Raw genomic sequence first — 19,963 nt, forward strand, 5'->3', positions numbered from 1 at the left:
TTGCCTCTGTTCCTAATCATCATGGAATCACCTGCATATGCCACAGTGATCTGGTGAGAATAAAGTACTGCATTGACTATTTGAGACATTTCCAATTATTTGTCCTGACTTCATTTCGAGTAAATGATTATACTACCAGAAAACACATTCATAACTCATGGAGTATTTGAATGTTACATTGGCCCGTCATCAGGTTTCTCTATCTGTGGTTCCTCTAGACCAGGGGTGTCCAAACGTCTCCTGGAGGGCCACTTATCCTGCATGTTTTAGATTTCTCCCTGCTCCAACACAGCTGATTCAAATGATCAATTCGTTACGAACTCCTGAAGCTACTGAATAACAAACTGATCATTTGAATCAGCTGTGTTGGAGCAGGGAGAGATCTAAAACATGCAGGACAAGTGGCCCTCCAGGAGAGGTTTGGACACCCCTGCTCTAGACAAAGGACAGCTTTGACCTTGTATTTCATCCAAGTCAAAGACCATTAAGGAGATCAAGGCAGAATGTTGGCCACCTGTTTCCTTTAACAACACAGGCAGTGCTGACTAATATAAGGTATATATAGAGAGAGGAAAATATTGAATTATGCCAACTTGCTGCCTTTTAGTTTTGGACCTGTAGCTCCAGTCCTTGCCTCGCCAGTATTTGAGCTGATTCCAATATGGTGTGAAACAAATATTGCTATGAATTGTGATGATCAGAGGAGACAGATCAAAACATGCCCCCTCATGTTTACATTTACATTTACATTTATTTATTTAGCAGACGCTTTTATCCAAATCGATGTACAAAAGTGCATACAGTAAGTATAGCGACAGTATGGGGACAGGATGTGTACAGTTCCACAGTGAGACAGTTCTCAGCTGAGAGCAAGGTCTGTTTGGGGACACAGTACTGTCAGATTTGTACAACTACAGCGTATGGGGCAACTAATACGATACACTTTCAAACAGCACACTTCAACAACTTCAAACAGCGCAATGAGTGTCAGGGTAAAGGCGGTGACAAGAAACAATTTAAAAAGCACAGCAATTTACGACAGCACTGATTGGGGGGAGCAGCAATTGTGTGCTGGGTCAGTCCAGGTAGAGTCTGAAGAGGTGTGTCTTCAGGCCCCGTCTGAAGGAATGGGGTGAAGGAGCTGTCCGTAGCGGGACAGGGAGTTCGTTCCACCACTGGGGAGAGATACAGGTGAAACGCCGATGTCTGGCAGAACAAGCACCTCCTGCCTTGAAATATAAAGACAGAAATAACAACAATGCAAATGTCAGATTTTTTCATCTGTAATGTGATCTTCCAACAAACAAAAATCCAGAGAAAAAACAAATAGTTAATGATTAGAAACAGTTTAAATAAAAAAAAAAAAAAAACTACAACACCCTGATTGCATAAGTCTGCACACCCTTTCATACGAGGGGCTCTAGCTGTGTTCAAAGTTAACTAATCATATTCAAAATCATGCCTGTAGGTAAACAGCATACACCTGCCATCAATGAAAGCGATCCTGATTAAACCTAGATTAAATTCAGCTGTTGCTGTAGGATTTGCTTGAATATTTGGGGTTGCATCTGTCAGGTCTTTGGCCCCCTAGCTGTTGTTTTTGTGTTTCTCCCTGTCTGTCAGTGTCGTCCATGTGCTTTTGTTTGTTTACTGTTCCCATGTGTTCCAGCCCTGCCCCGCTCTCCGCCCTGTCCCTGCCCACCTGATTTCCCGATCGCCTCCACTTGCCCAGGGGCGTTGGCTGAACTGTTAACCATCAGGGGCTGAGCCCAGATTCTTCTCCATCAAAAAACCGTTAAAGACATACTTCTAAATAGACTGTTTCCATGCATTTTTTTCTTGCACGTGAGGGCTACACATTGCTTAAAAGTGTGGAAATTGGAGAAGGAAGGAAGGGTTTATGGAAGCTGTGGTAACTTACCTGTCAATGTATGACATGATCAGAAAAAAAATGTTTGATTGGTCATAAAACTTTCCTTGGGTGTTATCACCTTTGTAGAACTACCAGACTGATAATATACTGTATAAAACTTTTTGGCTAACATGAGGCTAGGTTAGTTTGGTGTCGCTAGCCAAGGGGAGGCACAACTAAGCAATCATTGCTAATGGTTTGGCTCTGCCCATATCATGTTCACGTAACTTGGAACTCATATAGACATTTACACACCTTGTTTTCCTGGCTCAGCATGAGAGGATGTTTGTGCTTCAGCTTCAACCCCTTTACTGATAAAATGTGTATATCCATCGTCCCTGCCTGCCGCCCTGCCTTGAATGCCTGATCTGCTTGCCTGCCTGGTTTGACCCAGTCTGTTCCTGTTTTTGATCCCTGCTCCTTGTTTATACTGCCTTGGACTGCCTTCCTGGTTTTTCACCCTGCCTATTCTGCCACTACGAACCTGCCTGCGATTTCCCATTCTAATGAACCACCTGGAACCTGAGTACACCTGGTCTGCGTTTGAGTCCGTGCCTGTGCCCTGACAGCATCCTACTGGGAGAGCCGTGGTCCGCAAAGAGCTGCCAAAGAAACTGCGAGAACTAATTGTAGAAAATTACCAATCAGGAGAGGGATATAAAAGAATATTGAAGGCACTGGATGTACCATGGAGTACTGTCAAAACCATCATCAATAAATGGAGAAAATGTGGCACCACAGAGACATTGCAAAGATCAGGATGACCCTCCAAAGCTGATGAGAGGACGAGGAGAAAACTTACCAGGGAGGCTACCAAGAGACCAACAGCAACACTGAAGGAGCTACAGACAGGTACTGGCTATGGGGTAGGGTAGCAAGACAGAAACCCTTTCTTACAAAAAGGAACATCCAAGCCCATCTAAATTATGCCAAAAGATTCATTCGGTCAACCCAAACCATGTGGGAAAATGTGCTACGGTCTGACGAGTCAAAGGTTGAACTTTTCGGCCTAAATTGTAAAAGATATGTTTGGCGCAAAGCCAGTAAAGCTCATCATCCAAGGAACACCATACCGACTTTGAAGCATGGTGGTGGTAGCATCATGCTTTGGGGCTGCTTCTCTTCAGCTGGCTCAGGGGCTCTTGTCAAGATAGATAGGATAATGAATAGATCCAAATATCAAGATATTTTGACACAAAACCTGATGGCCTCTGTCAGAAAGCTGAAGGTGAAGAGGAATTTCACGTTCCAACATGACAATGACCCAAAGCACACATCCAAGTCGACCAAGGCATGGCTTCAGAAAAGAAAAATCAAAGTCTTGGAATGGCCCAGTCAGAGCCCAGACCTCAATCCCAATGAAAACCGGTGGAATGACCTAAAGAGAGCTGTACACAGGAGATCCCCTCACAATTTGAAGGAACTTGAACTTTTTTGCAAAGAAGAGTGGGATAAGATTCCAAAGTCTTATAGAGATGTGCAAAGCTAATAGAGACTTATTCACAAAGACTTGCTGCAGTAATAAATGCAAAAGGTGCTTCCACAAAATATTAGTTGGGCGGGGTGTGCAGACTTATACAATCAGGGTGTCTGTAGTTTTTTTTTTCCAATAATTAAATCTTCTTTCTTTCTCATTTGTTGGAAGGTCACATTAAAGATGGAAAGAGTCTGACATTTATGTTGTCATTTCTGTCTTTACATTTCAAAAATCTGTAATTTCATAAGGGTGTGTAGAGTTATTATATTCACCGTAATTTGCCATTTAATGAGTTCATTTATTGTATGGTTGTATGTGGTTGCATATGCTATTTGAGTTGGGGCGGGGGCATTGGCCAAAGCCTGGTAAGATGTGGGTCAACAATAAATGGACAAACACATTTTGCTACAATATATCCACATTTAGACAGTTTTTTTTAGATATTCCTAGCAATGTTCTCCTCGTGTACGTTTAGCTTCAGACAGGCAAGAAATCAAGTTCTCATTGCAATTGGGAGCCTTTGTTTTGGAGCAAAACCAAACAATTATTGAGGATTATTGGAGCAAAGGCAAACAATTATTCACCATTGGATCATGAGAATAATGTTAATGGTTTATGCACAATGCACTCCTACATCTGCTTCATATGGAAGGGAGAGAACAGCTTTCCACAGGCCAAGAAATAGCAGCTGGAGGTGTTTGTCCAATCATTAAATCTGTTCCTCTGTTCGATTAGGTGAAGGGAACACCTCAAGTATTATCATTTTGGTAAAGTAGACGTGCACAATAGCTATCTTAACAGGTAGGAGATGAGTATATGTGGAAAAAAATACAACTTGGTTACTAAAAAATGAGTGGCTTTACAATATTTCTCCACTAGATCCTTAATCAATATTTACTTTAAGGCTTTTACTGGTGTAATCCTACAGCAAATGGCATTAACTTCTGAAGCGTCATCCAATGGATGCAAATTTAGTGCTAGAAAGTGCAGAAATTACTCATGGAATAATATGACTAGTTAATCACCCCCAATATAAAGATGTAAAAAGAGGAAAGCAATGAACTTTGAAAATACTTTCAGTGGTTCCTATTGATCAAATCACCAGCTGTTGCCAGTGTATTCCATTTCAGCAGGGTGTAAAACTTCAAGGGGAAACATGTTGCCTTGTGGGTAGTTCAATTACATTGATATCACATTAATAACTGCAGTGGTTAAGGCCAGGCTGATAATTACAGTCACTTACAATTTGCAAGGACAATCTTCTGTGCAGATGTTTCACAGCATGATCCTTTATTTGTATGGCTGCTGTTCCAAACCTGTAACAAATGCATTATTGTAAAGTTGCAATAGCTATCTTACAAGGACGATTTGAGATTAACAACAATGTGAAACACAATGCCAAACATTTTTTGCATTGATATCAATGTAGCAAAACAGCACTGCAGTGCTAAACCTATGATAGGGTGAAAGGTCTTCCACCTGTGTTGTATATTTAAGCCCTGCCCTTTGTCTACCTAGTTGCTCAGTCTTGAGTTGCCATGCTTGTGTGTGAACTCTTGTATCAAGCCTGCTTTACTTTTTCTTGAGTATTTATTATTATTATAAATAATAATAATAATAATAATAATAATAATAAAAACAAGTTATCGTTTATATACAGTTGTACACAATTTAGACAAAAGTATATAAAAAATATGATTTCGATTTTTTCATTAACCATTTATTAATGATCTTAATCTAACTCTTTTACCCATATTTTCTTGTTCTTTTCACACATCTTATATGCTGGTTATATTAATTAAAGCATCATGTTCATGTTATGTATACTATGTATTGTAAACTGTAACCTGAATATTGGTAGCGCATTTCTTGCAGTGACATTTGGACAACCTTAGTACAGCAGTATTTCTCAACCCTTGTCCTGGAGATTCACTGTGTATGCTGGTTTTCCTTCCAGCTGAGCTCTCCTGACTAGGGTCAATGGAATACTGATTTGGGTTTGAGGTTGCTTGGCTAGTATCTGCTCTGAGCTCTTTATTATGGACAATATTTGTCAGAGCTGTGTTTGTTCTTCCAACAACAGATCACAAGTAAATGTGTCTCTTTTTCTTGAGTCCCTTAATTGGTCATACACACAAGTATTCAGAATTATTAATGAAGGGTAATTTGCTGGAATAATAAAAAGGTATTTGCCTCTATTGATGCAATCTTAAATTTAAATCAGTTTTCAATCAACAGCTTAATGAATCCTAATCAAGAGAGCTCAGCTGGAAGGAAAATCAGCATGTACAAATACAGGTTGAGAATTCCTGGTGTACCGTAAAATAATGAAAGGTGATACCTTGTGGATGTTCATTTGGTAAATGAACATGAGACATGTTCCAGGTATGATAAGCTATTTCAAATGCTGAACATATTCATAGGACAATCTGGCTTTGATGATGGAGCTCATTCAATCAATACTTATGTATGCACAACAGGAAGGTATGATTTATGCTCCAGAGCCTAATGAAATACTGCAAAGGCTAGATAATGCAGAATCTCAATGGCCAATTCAAAAGCCAAGATCACGCCTTGGCTCTGAATTAGCAGCAGATTGAAAGTGCTGACCTAATGAAGCTCTTGCACCTCTCTGACTTGAATTAATGTCTGCTCCTTAGCTGCTGGATTGTCACTTGCTGGCACCCCTTTCAGTCCCTGTTCACACAAACTGTGCAGCAGTCCTTTTAAGCTGTGCTGGGGTTTTTGTTCCCCTTATTCTCAGAGCTACCTCAGACTTGACAGCATACGCTTACCGGCAGAGCCTTCATTTACCTTGCAGCGTCATCTCTTGGTCTTCTCCAGGGAGAAGTGGTCATGTCATGCCACATGCTGTGCAGTCTCCTGTGGCCAGTGGGACACTTTCCGTCATGAGCTTTCATAGTTACCCCACAAATTACTTTCTGCAACAGAAAATTCACAAGGCGTCACAGTGTCATATTGTACCAGATCTTATTGCACCCAATCATTGATGCAAGCCCTGAGCTCAGAAAAGCAGAAGTCTATCTTTGTACAGCGATTTGCAGGGCAGGGCCACAATAACATTGGATGGTTCGTATTCCATCCTAGGGTGTCCTAATGAGGTAGTTAGTAGATTTCATTTGTTTTGCACCTTTCATGGAACTCAAAACCATTTATAGTGAGTGGAGAGTGATTCCTTTAAAGTGCTACTTTTTGGCTTTGTGATGAAGAATGGCAGCCATCTCTAATATGTGTTCGCATAGATATGCTGTTTCAACATTCAACATTTCAACATTTGAGACCATGAAATCATCCTGAGACACCGGGACTGACAGCCCCGTGGATTTGCTCTAAGCCGTCCCTGGCTTGTATTGTTGGAATCTCCTGTAAAATGCCAGCAGTAAAATGTCACCGGTCATTCAGTGAATCGAGGTCCCAGATTGTATCTTATTCGTATCATGTGATACCACGAATGTTTTCCTGCTTGCAGACAACTCTGAGCCGTGAACCTTTCATTACTGCACTACCAAGCATCTCCACGTTCTGCATGGGAAGTAATGTGTCAGATATACACCTACATATCACCGGAATGTTTTTGTGAGCAAATGGAACAAAACATTCACTGTAGTGGAAAGATACGCGTGTTTGTTTGTTTTGGTAAAAACCGATCGAGAACAAATGGACGGACAAAAGAAGGCCACCTGTTTCAGCTAGCTGCGGCTCTCATGCATGCCAGCGTGTTTTTGTTTGGCATTCCTAAAAAGAGCGTGGCTAGCTTTTTTAGCACGGCAACACGTGACGGGCTACAGAGGCAAACATTCCCCCCACTTCCCCTCCCCACAAAAAAAAAAATGAAACAGAGAAACAGCTGAGTACAAACAAAACAATGTCATAATGAATCATTTGACACAGCAGAGTTCTCTTATTTTTTTGCCCAGTCAACAGTGACAGTGCCTTTGTAGCACCAGCCACAATGGGAGGACTCACTCTGGAATGCGTGGTGGGGGGCATGACTAGGTGATTATCTTTGTCGTTTTGCAGAAAGCCCCGGCAGTCAGCGTTTAGTCTAGAATGAGGCAGCAGAGGGTGAACACCCTGGTTTTCACACACTAAAGGCGCTGAGGGGATCACCGGTTCCGCAGTGGGAGAGAACCGCTCGAGCAGGATGTTCAAGACCAGCTACCGGCACGAGGTGCGCAAGGAGAAGTACGAGCGCTCCGACGTCTTCGAGGAGCCCAGGAGCCCCGATGACTACGGCCCGGGGTCCGCTGTCCAGGGCTGGGAGAGCCTGCAGGAGCTCAACGAGCGCTTCGCCAAGTACATCAACCGGGCGCGCGTACTCGAGCAGCGCAATGCCGTCTTCAGGAAGCAGCTGGAGACTCTGCAGAGGATGGAGGAGGTCTCCGGGCTGGAGGAGGCCTTCACCGAGCAGATCGGCCTCAACAGGCAGAGGATCCGCGAGCTGCTCTCTGACCGCGCCAAGCTGGAGCGTGAGCTGAAGGATGCAGAGCGCATGCTGGAGGAGTTCACCTGCAAGTAAGTGTGCAGCACGGGTGGCTAGCACGAGGAAGGACGCGCCGGGGGGACCTGTCATGCTCTGATAGCCGTTATTCAAAGAGCCACTGCTGTAGGACTGCTTTATGTTACAAGTGAACTATGGTTTTCCTCACAATTATCATTTACTGTGGATATGTAACTAAGTGCTTTGAGCATCAGTAAGTAGGAAACAGCACAGAACGAGAGCTGGACCAAGTCAATGTCCATTAGAGGTCCACTGAAATATTACAAGGCTGTCAACAATTATGCAAAAAATCCAAACAAATGTGCTAACAGAAACCTACACATACTCTGTCATATTGTTACTGATGACAGATGAGCAGACTGTAGGGAACCAGTCAGTGTTTCAATGCCCATGATTGATAAGATACAAGGTCAGTGGAAAACAGAGTGTGGCGGCCCAACATAAAATATATGTCTCGTTATTTACGTTGGATCAGGGAATGATCTGACACAGTGGACATAAGGCCCAATGGTAGATGACAGTATAGCCTGACTCGAAGACCGAAACATCTAGCTGAAGCATTAAGATTGTGGCCAAAACAAATGAACAAAGAAAACAAAACATGGGGCTATTTATCTAAGATGAGGCTGCCTGGCTACTTACTTGGCAGCCTTGCATGCAAAATTCCCCCTTTTCCTCCAGCTGATGTATGCCTAAAAAATGCCTCCAGCAGCTGGTGCAGTTATCCTCAGCGGAGTCCTTTGAAGCTAAACCCTGTTTTATGCTGCCACTTTCGCTTTTCTCAGGTATCGCAATGAGTGCGACTACCAGCAGCAGTTGAGGGGCACGCTGGAGCAACTCAATAAGGTATGCCCAAAGCAGGCATGAGTAAGAACATAAAATATCTGCATAGAGAACACCGCAGATGTGCTGTTCTCCGCAAGCATGTACATTGCCTAGAAACGAATGATTTTTCATGTATCTGTTTCACCGTATGCGCATTAAAAAGGCTGTTCCACCATCAGTGAAGTAAATGGTAATTATTGGGAATATTACGGAATTCTTTACACTGTTCATTTTCCTGAAAGTTACAAACCTAACCCACGGGATTGTTTTGCAAGCGCTCACGCACAAACCTTGCATAGCTCTTACTTGGACAGTGGGTTGTTTTTCCATATCCAATCGGCTGTGTTAAACTGTATTTCAGGAGGCTGACTCCACCCTGTTGAGAAACCTCGAGTTTCAGATCCAGTCCCAGTTTCTGCAAGATGACATCAACTCCACCAAAGACAGAAACAGAAAGGTTAGATTCGCAAAAAGCTTGCATATTGTTTCAGGATATATGGATAATTATAATAAGCACATAATAAAAGATAGATGCACTTTTAATGCAGAGGTTACACTGTGCATACAGAACATATACATCCGTCTTAGTCATGCCTCTGTCCATTCACATTATGTGTGGAAGATGAATTCAGAGCTGCATTATGGATGTATATTGCATTTCTGTTCATTCTGCTGAGAAATCAAAATGACCCAGCGGTATTAGCTCCGAGCAAGTGCATTGTCCAACTACCAAGTGAACCTTCAGTTTTAGCTAGTCTGCAGCACTTTTAATGCGTAGGACGAGTCCTATGCAAGGAGCTAAGGTTATTTTCTTTGCTGTGGAAATTACAAGTCCCCATTATTGTTACCAGTGTCATAGCAGCTAGGGAACTGGACTGGAAGGTTCAGGTTCAAATCCTCTGACTGGGGATTGTTGTACCTCTGTGAAAGATACAATTGTTACAGTAAAATATTAATGTCCAACTAAATTAATGTAAAATATATAAAAATCTGTGTTACGCTGGCCTCCCTGGAGAAGAGTGTGTGCCAAGAAAATAAGGATACACACTAAAAATCTGACCTGAAGCTGGTGCAAAGTGAAGCTAGTTCAAACTCATGAGTCATGAGCTGTCTGCAGTCAAGAGTTCTGAAAAAATCTGCAAGATGTGACCTTAGGGCACTGGTATTTATTAGAGATTCCCTGATAATGGAACCAGAAAACACAGCACAGAACTGCAGAGCTCAACAGCTGAACAACAACATTCCATAGCCTAGCCTGGCAAACTACAGGTCCCAGATGTAACAGCAGTGAAATCAATCAGACATATTTTATTCAATAAAGCATTTTTAACAGAAGAGTCGTCATAGAGAGCTTCGCAGGTCACCTTCTGTATAAACAATTCATAAGCTGTCCAACTGGAACACCTCTGGTACAGCATTTCGTGGGGGAATTTATTCAAGAATGCATCTTTTATGTTGATGGGCTGCAATCTGATAGAGGTGAACTGATTAGAAACAGCTGACAGTCACCATCAAATATGCATGAGTAGCATGGTAGGGAGATGTCACTGTGGTACTCGGTGTGAAACGCTCGATGTGAGCTGCTACTGACAAGCAACAGTAGACTCTGGGCCTCAACAGTTAGTTGAAATTCCAACGGCATATCCTGTGTAAGTGTGTTTTTACGTGTGTGGTGCAATGTGCCAAAATGGTATGTTGCCACAAATGCTCAGCCAATTCTTTTGTTGTTCACTTGGTGGTAAATAAAAGTGACTTCTTTTGTTGTGGATGGCACCCCACTAGGCACCACTAGGAACCTTCATTGACTATGCTCTTTCATTGTGTGCGCCCCATAGAACCTTGCAGAAATTCAGACCTACGTCAACATACTCCATCAGATCAACCAGAACATCCCTCTCTTGTCTAGCGTCTCTGTGAACGTATCAGAGGTAAGCGTACACTACGCCATCTCACTCCATTGAATCTGACAGGAAAGACTGATGAATTGCATTGCATTGCATAACAAGAGCCTTAAATCTCAGCGGAGCCAATGAAATACAGGGGAGCATTTGCGTATGTGCTCTTTTGTTTGATGATTTCTCTGATTATTTTGTCACATTCATCAACTGAGTGAGTACAGACATAATAACAGTTACTTGCTCCATAATTACATCACATTTGACAACATATAGAATCTTGTAGATAAGACAGAAACTCTGTCATCCTGTCTTCCTGGCAACACACAGAGCCATTATTAACCCATCTGCATTTTTCTATGAATACAGAAAATTAAAATTGATAACCGAGAAAGGCGAGGAAACCAGATAATTTCCCCTCTTTAAACATCCACATCCTCTTCATATCACATACAAAAATGTATACAGATAAATATGTCTAGTTCTCTGTCACACTGACCTTGCTAGTGACAGAAAGTCCCTACTTTTGAGCAGAGCTGAAGAGTGATGAGTGATGATTTTTTTTTTTTTTTTTTTTTTTTTGTGAAAGTGATGAATGTGAACAAATCACTCAGATTATGACACCCTTCCTCTGGAGCCAGTCTGGGCTCAGCACTGGCCTTTGAGTTAAGTTTGCCTTCTTATTTTCCACCTCTAGGAACAAGAGAAACTCATAGCCCAGAGGCGGGTTCCCACCCTACAGAGTCAACTGGAGGAGTACAAGAGTGCCCTCTGTCAGCTGCAATCACAAAAGCACAGGCTGCAGACGGAGGTATGTTACCATGGCAACCATGAACCGAAAGGTACCATTCTGGAGGAGCGCATTATGCCTCTAGGTGGCAGCAAACCTGAATGTGCAACATGTTAACTACAAAAGACATTTTAAGTTTAAGGATATTCATAGATGTTTAAAAAAAACATTCATCCATGTGCAATAGAATTCCAACTGTGGTTCAGCAGCATATAGTCAACTCCTGATATGTGCTGGAGTGTTGTTAGAGTTTGCACATAATGTGCACAACATCAGTAAGTTAAGACACTGAGTTTAAACTGGACTAGCTGCATACTGTGTAAAGTCGTAAGAGTGTGCAATTGCCCTCAAGCTCTCACAACTGTTTCTGCTGCTGTCCGTGCAGACCTCTGTGCTGGAGCTGACCATCAAGAGCACTCAGGACAGCTATGATGATGAGATCCAGCTGTACAATGAGCAGATTGAGGCTCTGCGCAAGGAGATTGAGGAGGCCGAACGCTCACTGGAGAAGTACACCAATGAGTGCCGCCAGCTGGCGATGTACCAGACCTCTCTGGAAAATGAGCTGGAGAGACACAAGAGGATCATTGAGAACGAGGACAACAGGTACAGCCCATGCGGACTTCTCTGCCACACTGTTTTTGCTTCTCGATTTATCTATTTGGACTGATCGGGCAGAGATTTTCTGCTTTCTTCAATGATGTGTGTAGGCCTTCATTTCAGCCATCATTCATTCCAGGGTCCTTAAACCACCTCATTCAATTAATCATTGTTTGATTGACCGCCTTTTCCCAGTACAGAGAGTCCCATTAGTTTAAGCAGATTCACAATAGGAAGTGGATTGCTGTCTTCCAAGACGACAGCAGACTTGTCCTGTCCAAAGTGATATTAAAGGAACAGAGACAAGAGGCATTTATTTATGTGTGAGCAGAGAGGGGTTAAAGTCAGCCTGATTTCTTAATCATATGCCTGAGTATGTTTTGTGTGACAACTGAACTTTCCTGACAAGAATATTGCCAAGTATTTTTTGAGTGTGGCCACAGGGAGGCAGTGTTTCTTTACAATTAGTTTTATACTACTGTGCGTGACACTAACACAGCAAGGGGTGTAAATCATGTACACAATAAATGGCACATAGATGCGGTAATATTTTGGGAGTTTTATTTAGCATTTCATTTGCAATATGAGTGTCTTTCATTTTATACAGGAAAGTGAAGCAGAAACCATTTGGTAACCATAATCTTTATGCTAATCTGTCAGGTCATATTACCAGTGTGGTGGTTCATTACGAACAATTATCCGGAGCTACATGCTAAGAACACGCCTTGTGAGATCACATCAAAACCCTTTTTTTTTCTGTTGATCTCATTGACAGATTGAATTCAGCGATAATTGGTACTCCCATCACCTTATTCACAACTAATTACAGCTACACCCACACCCCATCGATGACCAGCAGGGGAAAAGGTGAGGCTGTGGGTGAGACTGCAAGCGAGGATGTGTGTGGGTTGCAGAGAGCGGATGCACCTGGCAGCGAGTGAATGGGCAGCCACGGGCTGCTTCTGGACCCGAGGCTCCCCACAATTTCAGTGATCTGTCACTCATGACGGGCAGACGGGGAGTGGCGGGGGATCCCGGCTCTCGGGCTGAAATCCTGGTGCGCGTACTGACAAAGACAAGGGCAACCTTTAAGTGTTCTATTTTCTAAAAGGCAGATGCCCTGCAGATTGCCTTGACGCTCACTGACTTTTTGAACAGCCAGCTTCAAGTTATCGTTTTCATTTACTTACCTGGATTTAACCGAATAAATCTTTACTGTATCTCTTCGTCTCATCTGTCTAACTATATGTACATGTATGTATGCACTTATTATTATTTGTAATATGGTTCACATTTCAATAATATATATCATTGAAATGTGTTAGATTCTAACTATGACTACTGTGAATAACTTGACTGAGGACTTACATGACCTGTGAATAAAAAATGATTGATATTGCCGGTGTATATTTCACAGATATCACTCAGGCCATACAAGACATCACCAGTGTTAAACCTCGCCAGAAGAACCTGGCTAAGAAAGCCCTAAAGAAGAAAGACATCAACCCCAAGGACATGGTGGACAGTGGGCAGGAGGAGAGAGCTGGTGGGGATCCTGCAGAAGGGGACGTGAGGGGCGCTGATGAGGATGAGGGGGAAGTGAAGAAGGAGGAGCACTCTGTCCTTTACCAGGCCACCCCTCAAGATGTGCCAGACGGAAGCCAGATCAGCAAGGCTTTTGACACGCTGTGTAACATCGTGAGGGATCGCATGAGGAGGTACAAGAAGCCTGAGCCTATCGCTGACTTCTACACCAAAGGGCGTTATGTGCTGGTTAGTGGTGAGGGCAGCTATATGGATCCCTGCTTCTACTCCTCCACGCCCTCAGCTGGACATATTTTTGTCACCATCCAGAATGGCATGACGCCCCCTTACATGTACGAAGATGATAGGCCTGTCCCTGTGCCAGAACCTTCACCAGCTCCACCCCCAATGCCCCCGGCCCCCCCTGCGGCCCCAGAAGATGGGAAAGGAGAGGGTGACCATGACAAGGGAGAGATAAAGGAGGGAGACAGGGGGAAAGGAGGAAAAGACGGGGAGGGGGGTGATAGAGGGGGCAACGGAGAACCCCAGCCCATGTCCCTGGGTCCCAAACCATGTCCTGCCCCAGCCCCGCACCCACCCAGGGGTCCCAGCCCAACCCCAGGCCCCAGCGAGCCTTTGGGGCCACAAAACAACAAGCACAAAATCCCAGACAGCAGCAGACGCAGGGTCTCACCACCCATGCCATTCCCCAGGACCAGCATGCCTGCAGACTCCATGAGCTATGAGAAGGTAGAGATGGTAGAGTCCATAGAGAAGATCTCCGAAGACAAGAACGTCCGTGGCTACGAGGAGACGGCCATGATTGTGGAGACCATGATCGAGAAGACCAGCAAGAAGAAATAAGGAGACCTCGGTCCTCCTAATGTTCCTGCCTCACCCGTAACACCTCCTCCCACCAGCCCCAGCTAGCTTTCTCTCCAGCCGCTGCTAGCATTGTTTTACAGCACTGTTGTACTTTTTTTACACATGCACCTTTTTGCCTTTAATGTCTGAAAACCTGGGAGATAAAAAGGTACCTAAAGGTACTTATTCAAAAAAGAAAAAAAAAAAAACAAAAAAATCAAAATTTTGCATAAAATGATGTGATTTCTAATTTGAAAAAAATATTTTATACATATATGCTGCTCCCATGGATGCTATATGACCCTCTTATTAACCCCCATCAACCCCTAAGTTTTCAGTTTACCACCCATTGAATCAGTTATCATTTGTTCAATTGGATGCCAGTGATTTACCTGTACACAGTGTTGCTGTGTATTAATTGCTTTAATAAAAAAATCATATAAAAAATGTCTCAAGCTCACTGCTTTGTTTCATTACAAAAAAATGGCCGAGATGTGTTTTTGTACGATGCCATCTCCATGTTGCTGATCTCAGATCGACATTTCACAAATAGCTGTGTTGGTGAATAATGAAAAAGTACTCAAATACTGATCTATGTGGCTCAGGCAAATGTATGAATATGAATATTAACAATAATTCAGTCTCCATAATAATAGCTAATGATAGTAGTAGCTACTAATGTCAGGGACACTATTCCACACCAACATTCTTAAAGACAGAACCATTTCCATAGACAGAACCATATAGATATAAAATAATTCAATGTCACACTCAGCACAGCTTGAAATGGTACTGGTGAAAGTAATCTGAACCATGTATAAACTTGCTCGAAACTTCACTACTCATGAGCATTCCATTAAACTCCTTGACACTTCCCCGCGGATACTATGGGACACATGGCAAAACTATTTACAGTCAAGCAAGTTCAATGGTAATCGGTTGGCAGAAATACAGGCTGGACCTGGATAAATGTAAATAAATTATCATAGGCTACTATATGTTGAAGAAAAGACTGACACTATCATATATAATTTCTTTAATTAAGTGTCTAAAAAGTAATTAGTCTGCATGTGAAACATAACAAGCCTTTTGATATCTGACAGGATTTTTCATCTCTTTAAGACACAAAACACTAACTTCTTCCCCAAGACTTCAAAGTCATAACACCTTATAAAAAATATGATTTTGCATCAGTTTGTCACTGAACTTTTTAATACTTTTTCATTTTCTGTGGCTGAAATTCAGTTACATTGCCATTTTTCAAAATATCGGGAGGCTTCTTCACAGTTGTCACAATTGTTGCAAGTAAAATAAACTGTGTGTGTGAAGAACACAAATTTTAATTTTTCCAGCCCCAATAGGAGTACTTTAGTTAATTAGCTAGTTTTTGGTGGTGGTGTCAATAAATATGACAACACCTTTACAAAACTTTAACAGCTGATACCACACAAAGGTACATATTTTGTCAAAATGCACTGAAAAAACATGCTAGCTATGCAGCTATATTACTTCTTTAGCTAGCTTCCTTCCAGCAAGCTATCTCTAATGTTGCCAATGTCAGTCATGGAAGTAGTTAGATATCTTTGGATGGCTAACAAGCTACAGTATGCACAAACTTGACTAGCTAATTCACCAGCTACTATGTTAACAACTGCAAGATGCTTTGCTACATAAAAGTTGTAGATAGCCAACTATTAGTGTGAACAGCTGTGAGAGAGGATATCTACAAGTTAGAGAAGATATAGCTTGCTAGCTGTTCAACATAGTAGATAACTAGTCAGCTTGATCCAACTGGTCTTTCATTCATCAACTAATAATGAATATAACGAGGAAACTTCAGGTATCTGCACAAGTTAATATGCAGGCCAAAGAGGCAGGTACAGTATACACAGACCCCGCATACATTCAGCTTGACAACCAGCCTATTACTATTTCACTGCCACTCACCTTCTCTGTTCATTTCCCAAATACCCGGGTTGGTATCGAGAGTTGGAAAAAAAATAAGCTATTGTTAAACGTTTCACCAATAGACTATGATCTTTTACTGTATTCAAAGGGATTCATAAAAAACTAAGGCAATGTGAATGTGCAACATGGAAGTGCTGTCTTTACACCGAATTCATGACTGTCGTGCATGATTGCTCAAAATAGCCCACTATTACCACTATTATGCTTTTATTGTAACAATACTACATTGAATGCTATGAAAAGGTCTCTCATATGCAGACAAATGTTGAATACAAACTAAAACATTTAAACTTTTGTCCTCCTTCAGTCCTTAAACGTATAAGTAAAATGTATGTATTTAAGAAAGTTCATCTACTGAAAACCAAACCAGAAGCAAAGGTTTGGGGATGAGTGTTACAAGATCAGTGGGTTACTGTCACAGCAGAAACAGACCGCACATTGGGCCAAAGGCTGCCAGGTAAAATCATTCCAATACAGAAAAGTGAGGATTTAAGGACATTTATGGATTATTGTTAGATATGTGCTGGAATGACAAACATTGTAAGTATATTTAGATGTTTAGCCTTTTTCCATGTGTAGTCTTTGAATCTTCCGTTTACTTCAAAAATATGGCCATCAATGTTATACCTTTTAGATTCTCTCTAGTAGCATGTTTTGCAATTACAATATGTTTCAAGTTCATGTCAGTGTTATTCCTGACATGGAATGTCAATATTCCTATTCCACAGTGATTAGATACATTTTATCAACTAAAAAATAAGAAAATTTGGGAATGTTATCTGTTATAAACTATTTAAGTGATTTAACAACTGATTGAATTCATTTTCCTTTGGAAGAGTATTAAAGAATGCTTTAAGTCCATGGCCCGCAATACTGATCAAACATTCCTGTCCATTTTCATGTAAACAATATTTATCACAAAAATATAATGAAAAAATATCACCCCTCTGTTTGCAAGATATTAAACTTTAAGTAGAATGACACAGGAAATAATTTACAGTCACAAGCTGTAGTTTCATTTTCATCTGGAGGCCCGGGTAAGCAACAACATAACATACAGCAGAATATATATATATTATGTTCTTTATATAGGAGTAAAAATAGAACAGAAAAGAAAAGCCAACAGTTTTTCATTTCATCTGGAGACATAGAAGAGATAGTCTAGAAATTGCACTGTTATAATCTGTTTACAAGACACGTTCATTGAAGGAAGGCTAACAAATACAAAGTGGGACTCTAAATTGTCAGCAGAAGAGGGCAGGATATGGGCAGGAGGAAAAAAAAAGACCTGACATGCAGAAGTCTAGTTTTTACTCATCAAGGTTTCCAGACTCCTCTCCACAGCCTCGTCAAGTTCCTCTTCCAGCTCCTGCTTTTTGGACATGGCCAGCTTGGACTGGTAGTCGCGTACAATTTGGTCTATGTAAGGGGCACTTTGTGTTCCGTGGAGCATTAGAGTCCATTCCTTCATGACGCCTCTTTGGGGTGGGTCGCCTTTGAATCCCACCTCCAGCACCCACGTACCCCGGGGGTCCTCTCCCCAAGTGTGGGTGGTCATGAAGGGCCACTTGTCAAAGCCCACCTTGGCGTCGTCATCACGAGGCCGGCGACTCAGCAGGATGGACTTGGTGCCCGCAGGTGAGGTCATGTTGATGTTCAAGTCTCCACGGCGGCTGGAGTTGACAGTGATGACGGCCTGCACATGCTCCAGGTAGCGTACAAAGTTATCCTTCCCCTGACAGGCATCAGTGGTGATGGTCAGGACCAGACTTTTGTCTGATGTAAATTTGCTACAGAAAGAGAAGGAAGACCACCATATCATTGCGCATCAAGAATTGACAACCAATTTCTATGATATTTAGGTCAAGGTCATACAGGACAATAATTAAATACACATTTCACGTATCCATTTACTCAACCAGTCTTTTGTCAATTACAGTAGTCAAACAGGAATACAGTAAACAGCTACTGACTTACTTCATCTGTTCTTATCTACATGACCAAATATAACATTGCAAAATGGCATGTTTTTTTTTCACTGTCAAAAGTTTATTTTCCATGACTTTTTTCCTATTTGTCAATGAGTTTGCTGGGCAGATACCCAGAGTATTTCAGGGGCTGTCATACAGAAGTGCCTGTAATGGAGTGTCACACCAACTCCCAGTCAGCCAGCTCAGCCACGCCCAGTTCAGCCCGGCTCAACCACACCCACTCATCAAGCGCACCTGTGAATCATTCCTCAATCAAGTCCTGGCTACGTAAGGACTCGGTTTCTGTTGCCTCATTGTGAGGTATTGTCTGTTGCATCCATACCAAGCCAGCACTCAGCCGTTCTGTGTTTACTGTTTTTGACCCTTGCCTGTTTTTGGACCTTGCTCGTGTTTTGGATTCTGGTTTTGCACTGCTGCTTCTTGTTCCCGACCCGTTTTTGTCCTTGACTACGATGAAAATCATCAGTTTTAATTCCATCCAATAAGAAAATCATGATCACCTAATTGTCCAGTTGCAACTAAAGAGTTCTCTATTGCTGGCAAAACGAGTCCACATACTGGTGGGAAATGCATACATGTAAATGGATGCCACATAAGATTCATGGTGGCAAGGCCAGGCTAAAATATGATCTGAACATGGTATCTTCAACAACTAGCAAGGCAGAGATCAGTGTGAACAACAGGATTGATTACATTGCATTGATTGTGCTGTAGTTGAAATGCTTTGTAGTAGTGTTTGGTTAATCACATGCTTTTCCTTGTGGGTGAAACATTTCATTAGTCTCACTTCTCAGAAACATGAGGAAACAGATATATTTAGCATATCCATTGATGCATTACATTGCATTATTGGCATTTAGCAGATGCTCTTATCCAGAGCCACTTATATCAATTACAGGTTTTTACAATGTTATTCATTTATACAGCTGGATATTTACTGAGGCAATTGTGGATTGAGTACCTTGCCCAAAGATACAGCAGCAGTGACCCTGTGGGGAATGAAGACTGCAACCTTTTTCGTTATGAGTCCTGCTCCTTAACCATTATACTACACTTTGAAATCATTTGATTCTAATTAAGTAGACAAATGCAAATAACATTCATATGCTCAAATGCTCTTTGAAGGAATATTGCAGAATTGTAATTAAAATGTTCTGATTGAACTGGAATTTTGATTAAACCATTAGCTTTCAGCTTAAAATTCTTTAGTTGATTACGAGTGCCCTTTTATGTCACTGGGTTGTTACTATAATGTGCAATGATTCCAGGAAAATTGTAAATTGTAAGTCAGATAATAAACAAATTAATAATTAATATATTAGTATACTAAATAAATAATTAATATATTAATAATTAAAATAAATTGAGTTATGCCTTGGTTAATAAAGTCATTGTAAAGGTCACTTTGCAATCAGAAATTTAACTACCAAAGACATAAATAACCTGCTATATACAATATTGGGATGGATTCCAGGACTTCAGGAAATGGGGTAATTACAAAAATATATATATTTTTTAATAAAATTATTTAATGATTTATTTATTATTAAAATATCAACCATTAAATAAGCAAGAAAAATGTGCCTTGAACATGA

The 19,963-nt window shown here is 41.5% G+C and overlaps 2 protein-coding genes across 2 annotated transcripts in view; one reads left to right on the forward strand and one right to left on the reverse strand.

Annotated features, from left to right (window-relative positions):
- Positions 1-7,554: 7,554 nt before the first annotated feature.
- Positions 7,555-14,409, forward strand: LOC118786510 (filensin-like). The gene is made up of 8 exons (XM_036541592.1): positions 7,555-7,925; positions 8,697-8,757; positions 9,098-9,193; positions 10,572-10,664; positions 11,329-11,442; positions 11,807-12,027; positions 12,797-12,888; positions 13,439-14,409. Exons 1-8 carry the CDS (start codon positions 7,555-7,557, stop codon positions 14,407-14,409), a joined length of 2,019 nt encoding a protein of 672 aa, XP_036397485.1.
- A 2,837-nt stretch (positions 14,410-17,246) lies between these two features.
- LOC118786500 (neuroendocrine convertase 2) overlaps positions 17,247-19,963 on the reverse strand; it is a 33,263-nt gene continuing 30,546 nt past the window's right edge. The window contains exon 12 of the mRNA XM_036541579.1: positions 17,247-18,167. Coding sequence (XP_036397472.1) covers positions 17,681-18,167 — 487 coding nt within the window. The 3' untranslated portion in view covers positions 17,247-17,680. The remainder of the gene's footprint in view (positions 18,168-19,963) is intronic.

Source organism: Megalops cyprinoides, chromosome 1 (genome assembly GCF_013368585.1).
Source record: "Megalops cyprinoides isolate fMegCyp1 chromosome 1, fMegCyp1.pri, whole genome shotgun sequence".
In the NCBI taxonomy this organism is placed as follows: domain Eukaryota; kingdom Metazoa; phylum Chordata; class Actinopteri; order Elopiformes; family Megalopidae; genus Megalops; species Megalops cyprinoides.

Excerpts from the sequence above, each read along its gene's own strand:
- LOC118786510 (XM_036541592.1), top strand. The coding sequence starts at position 7,555 with ATGTTCAAGACCAGCTACCGGCACGAGGTGCGCAAGGAGAAGTACGAG. Across the intron at positions 7,926-8,696 it reads CTGGAGGAGTTCACCTGCAA|GTATCGCAATGAGTGCGACT; the intron begins GTAAGTGTGCAG and ends CGCTTTTCTCAG. Across the intron at positions 11,443-11,806 it reads AGCACAGGCTGCAGACGGAG|ACCTCTGTGCTGGAGCTGAC; the intron begins GTATGTTACCAT and ends CTGTCCGTGCAG.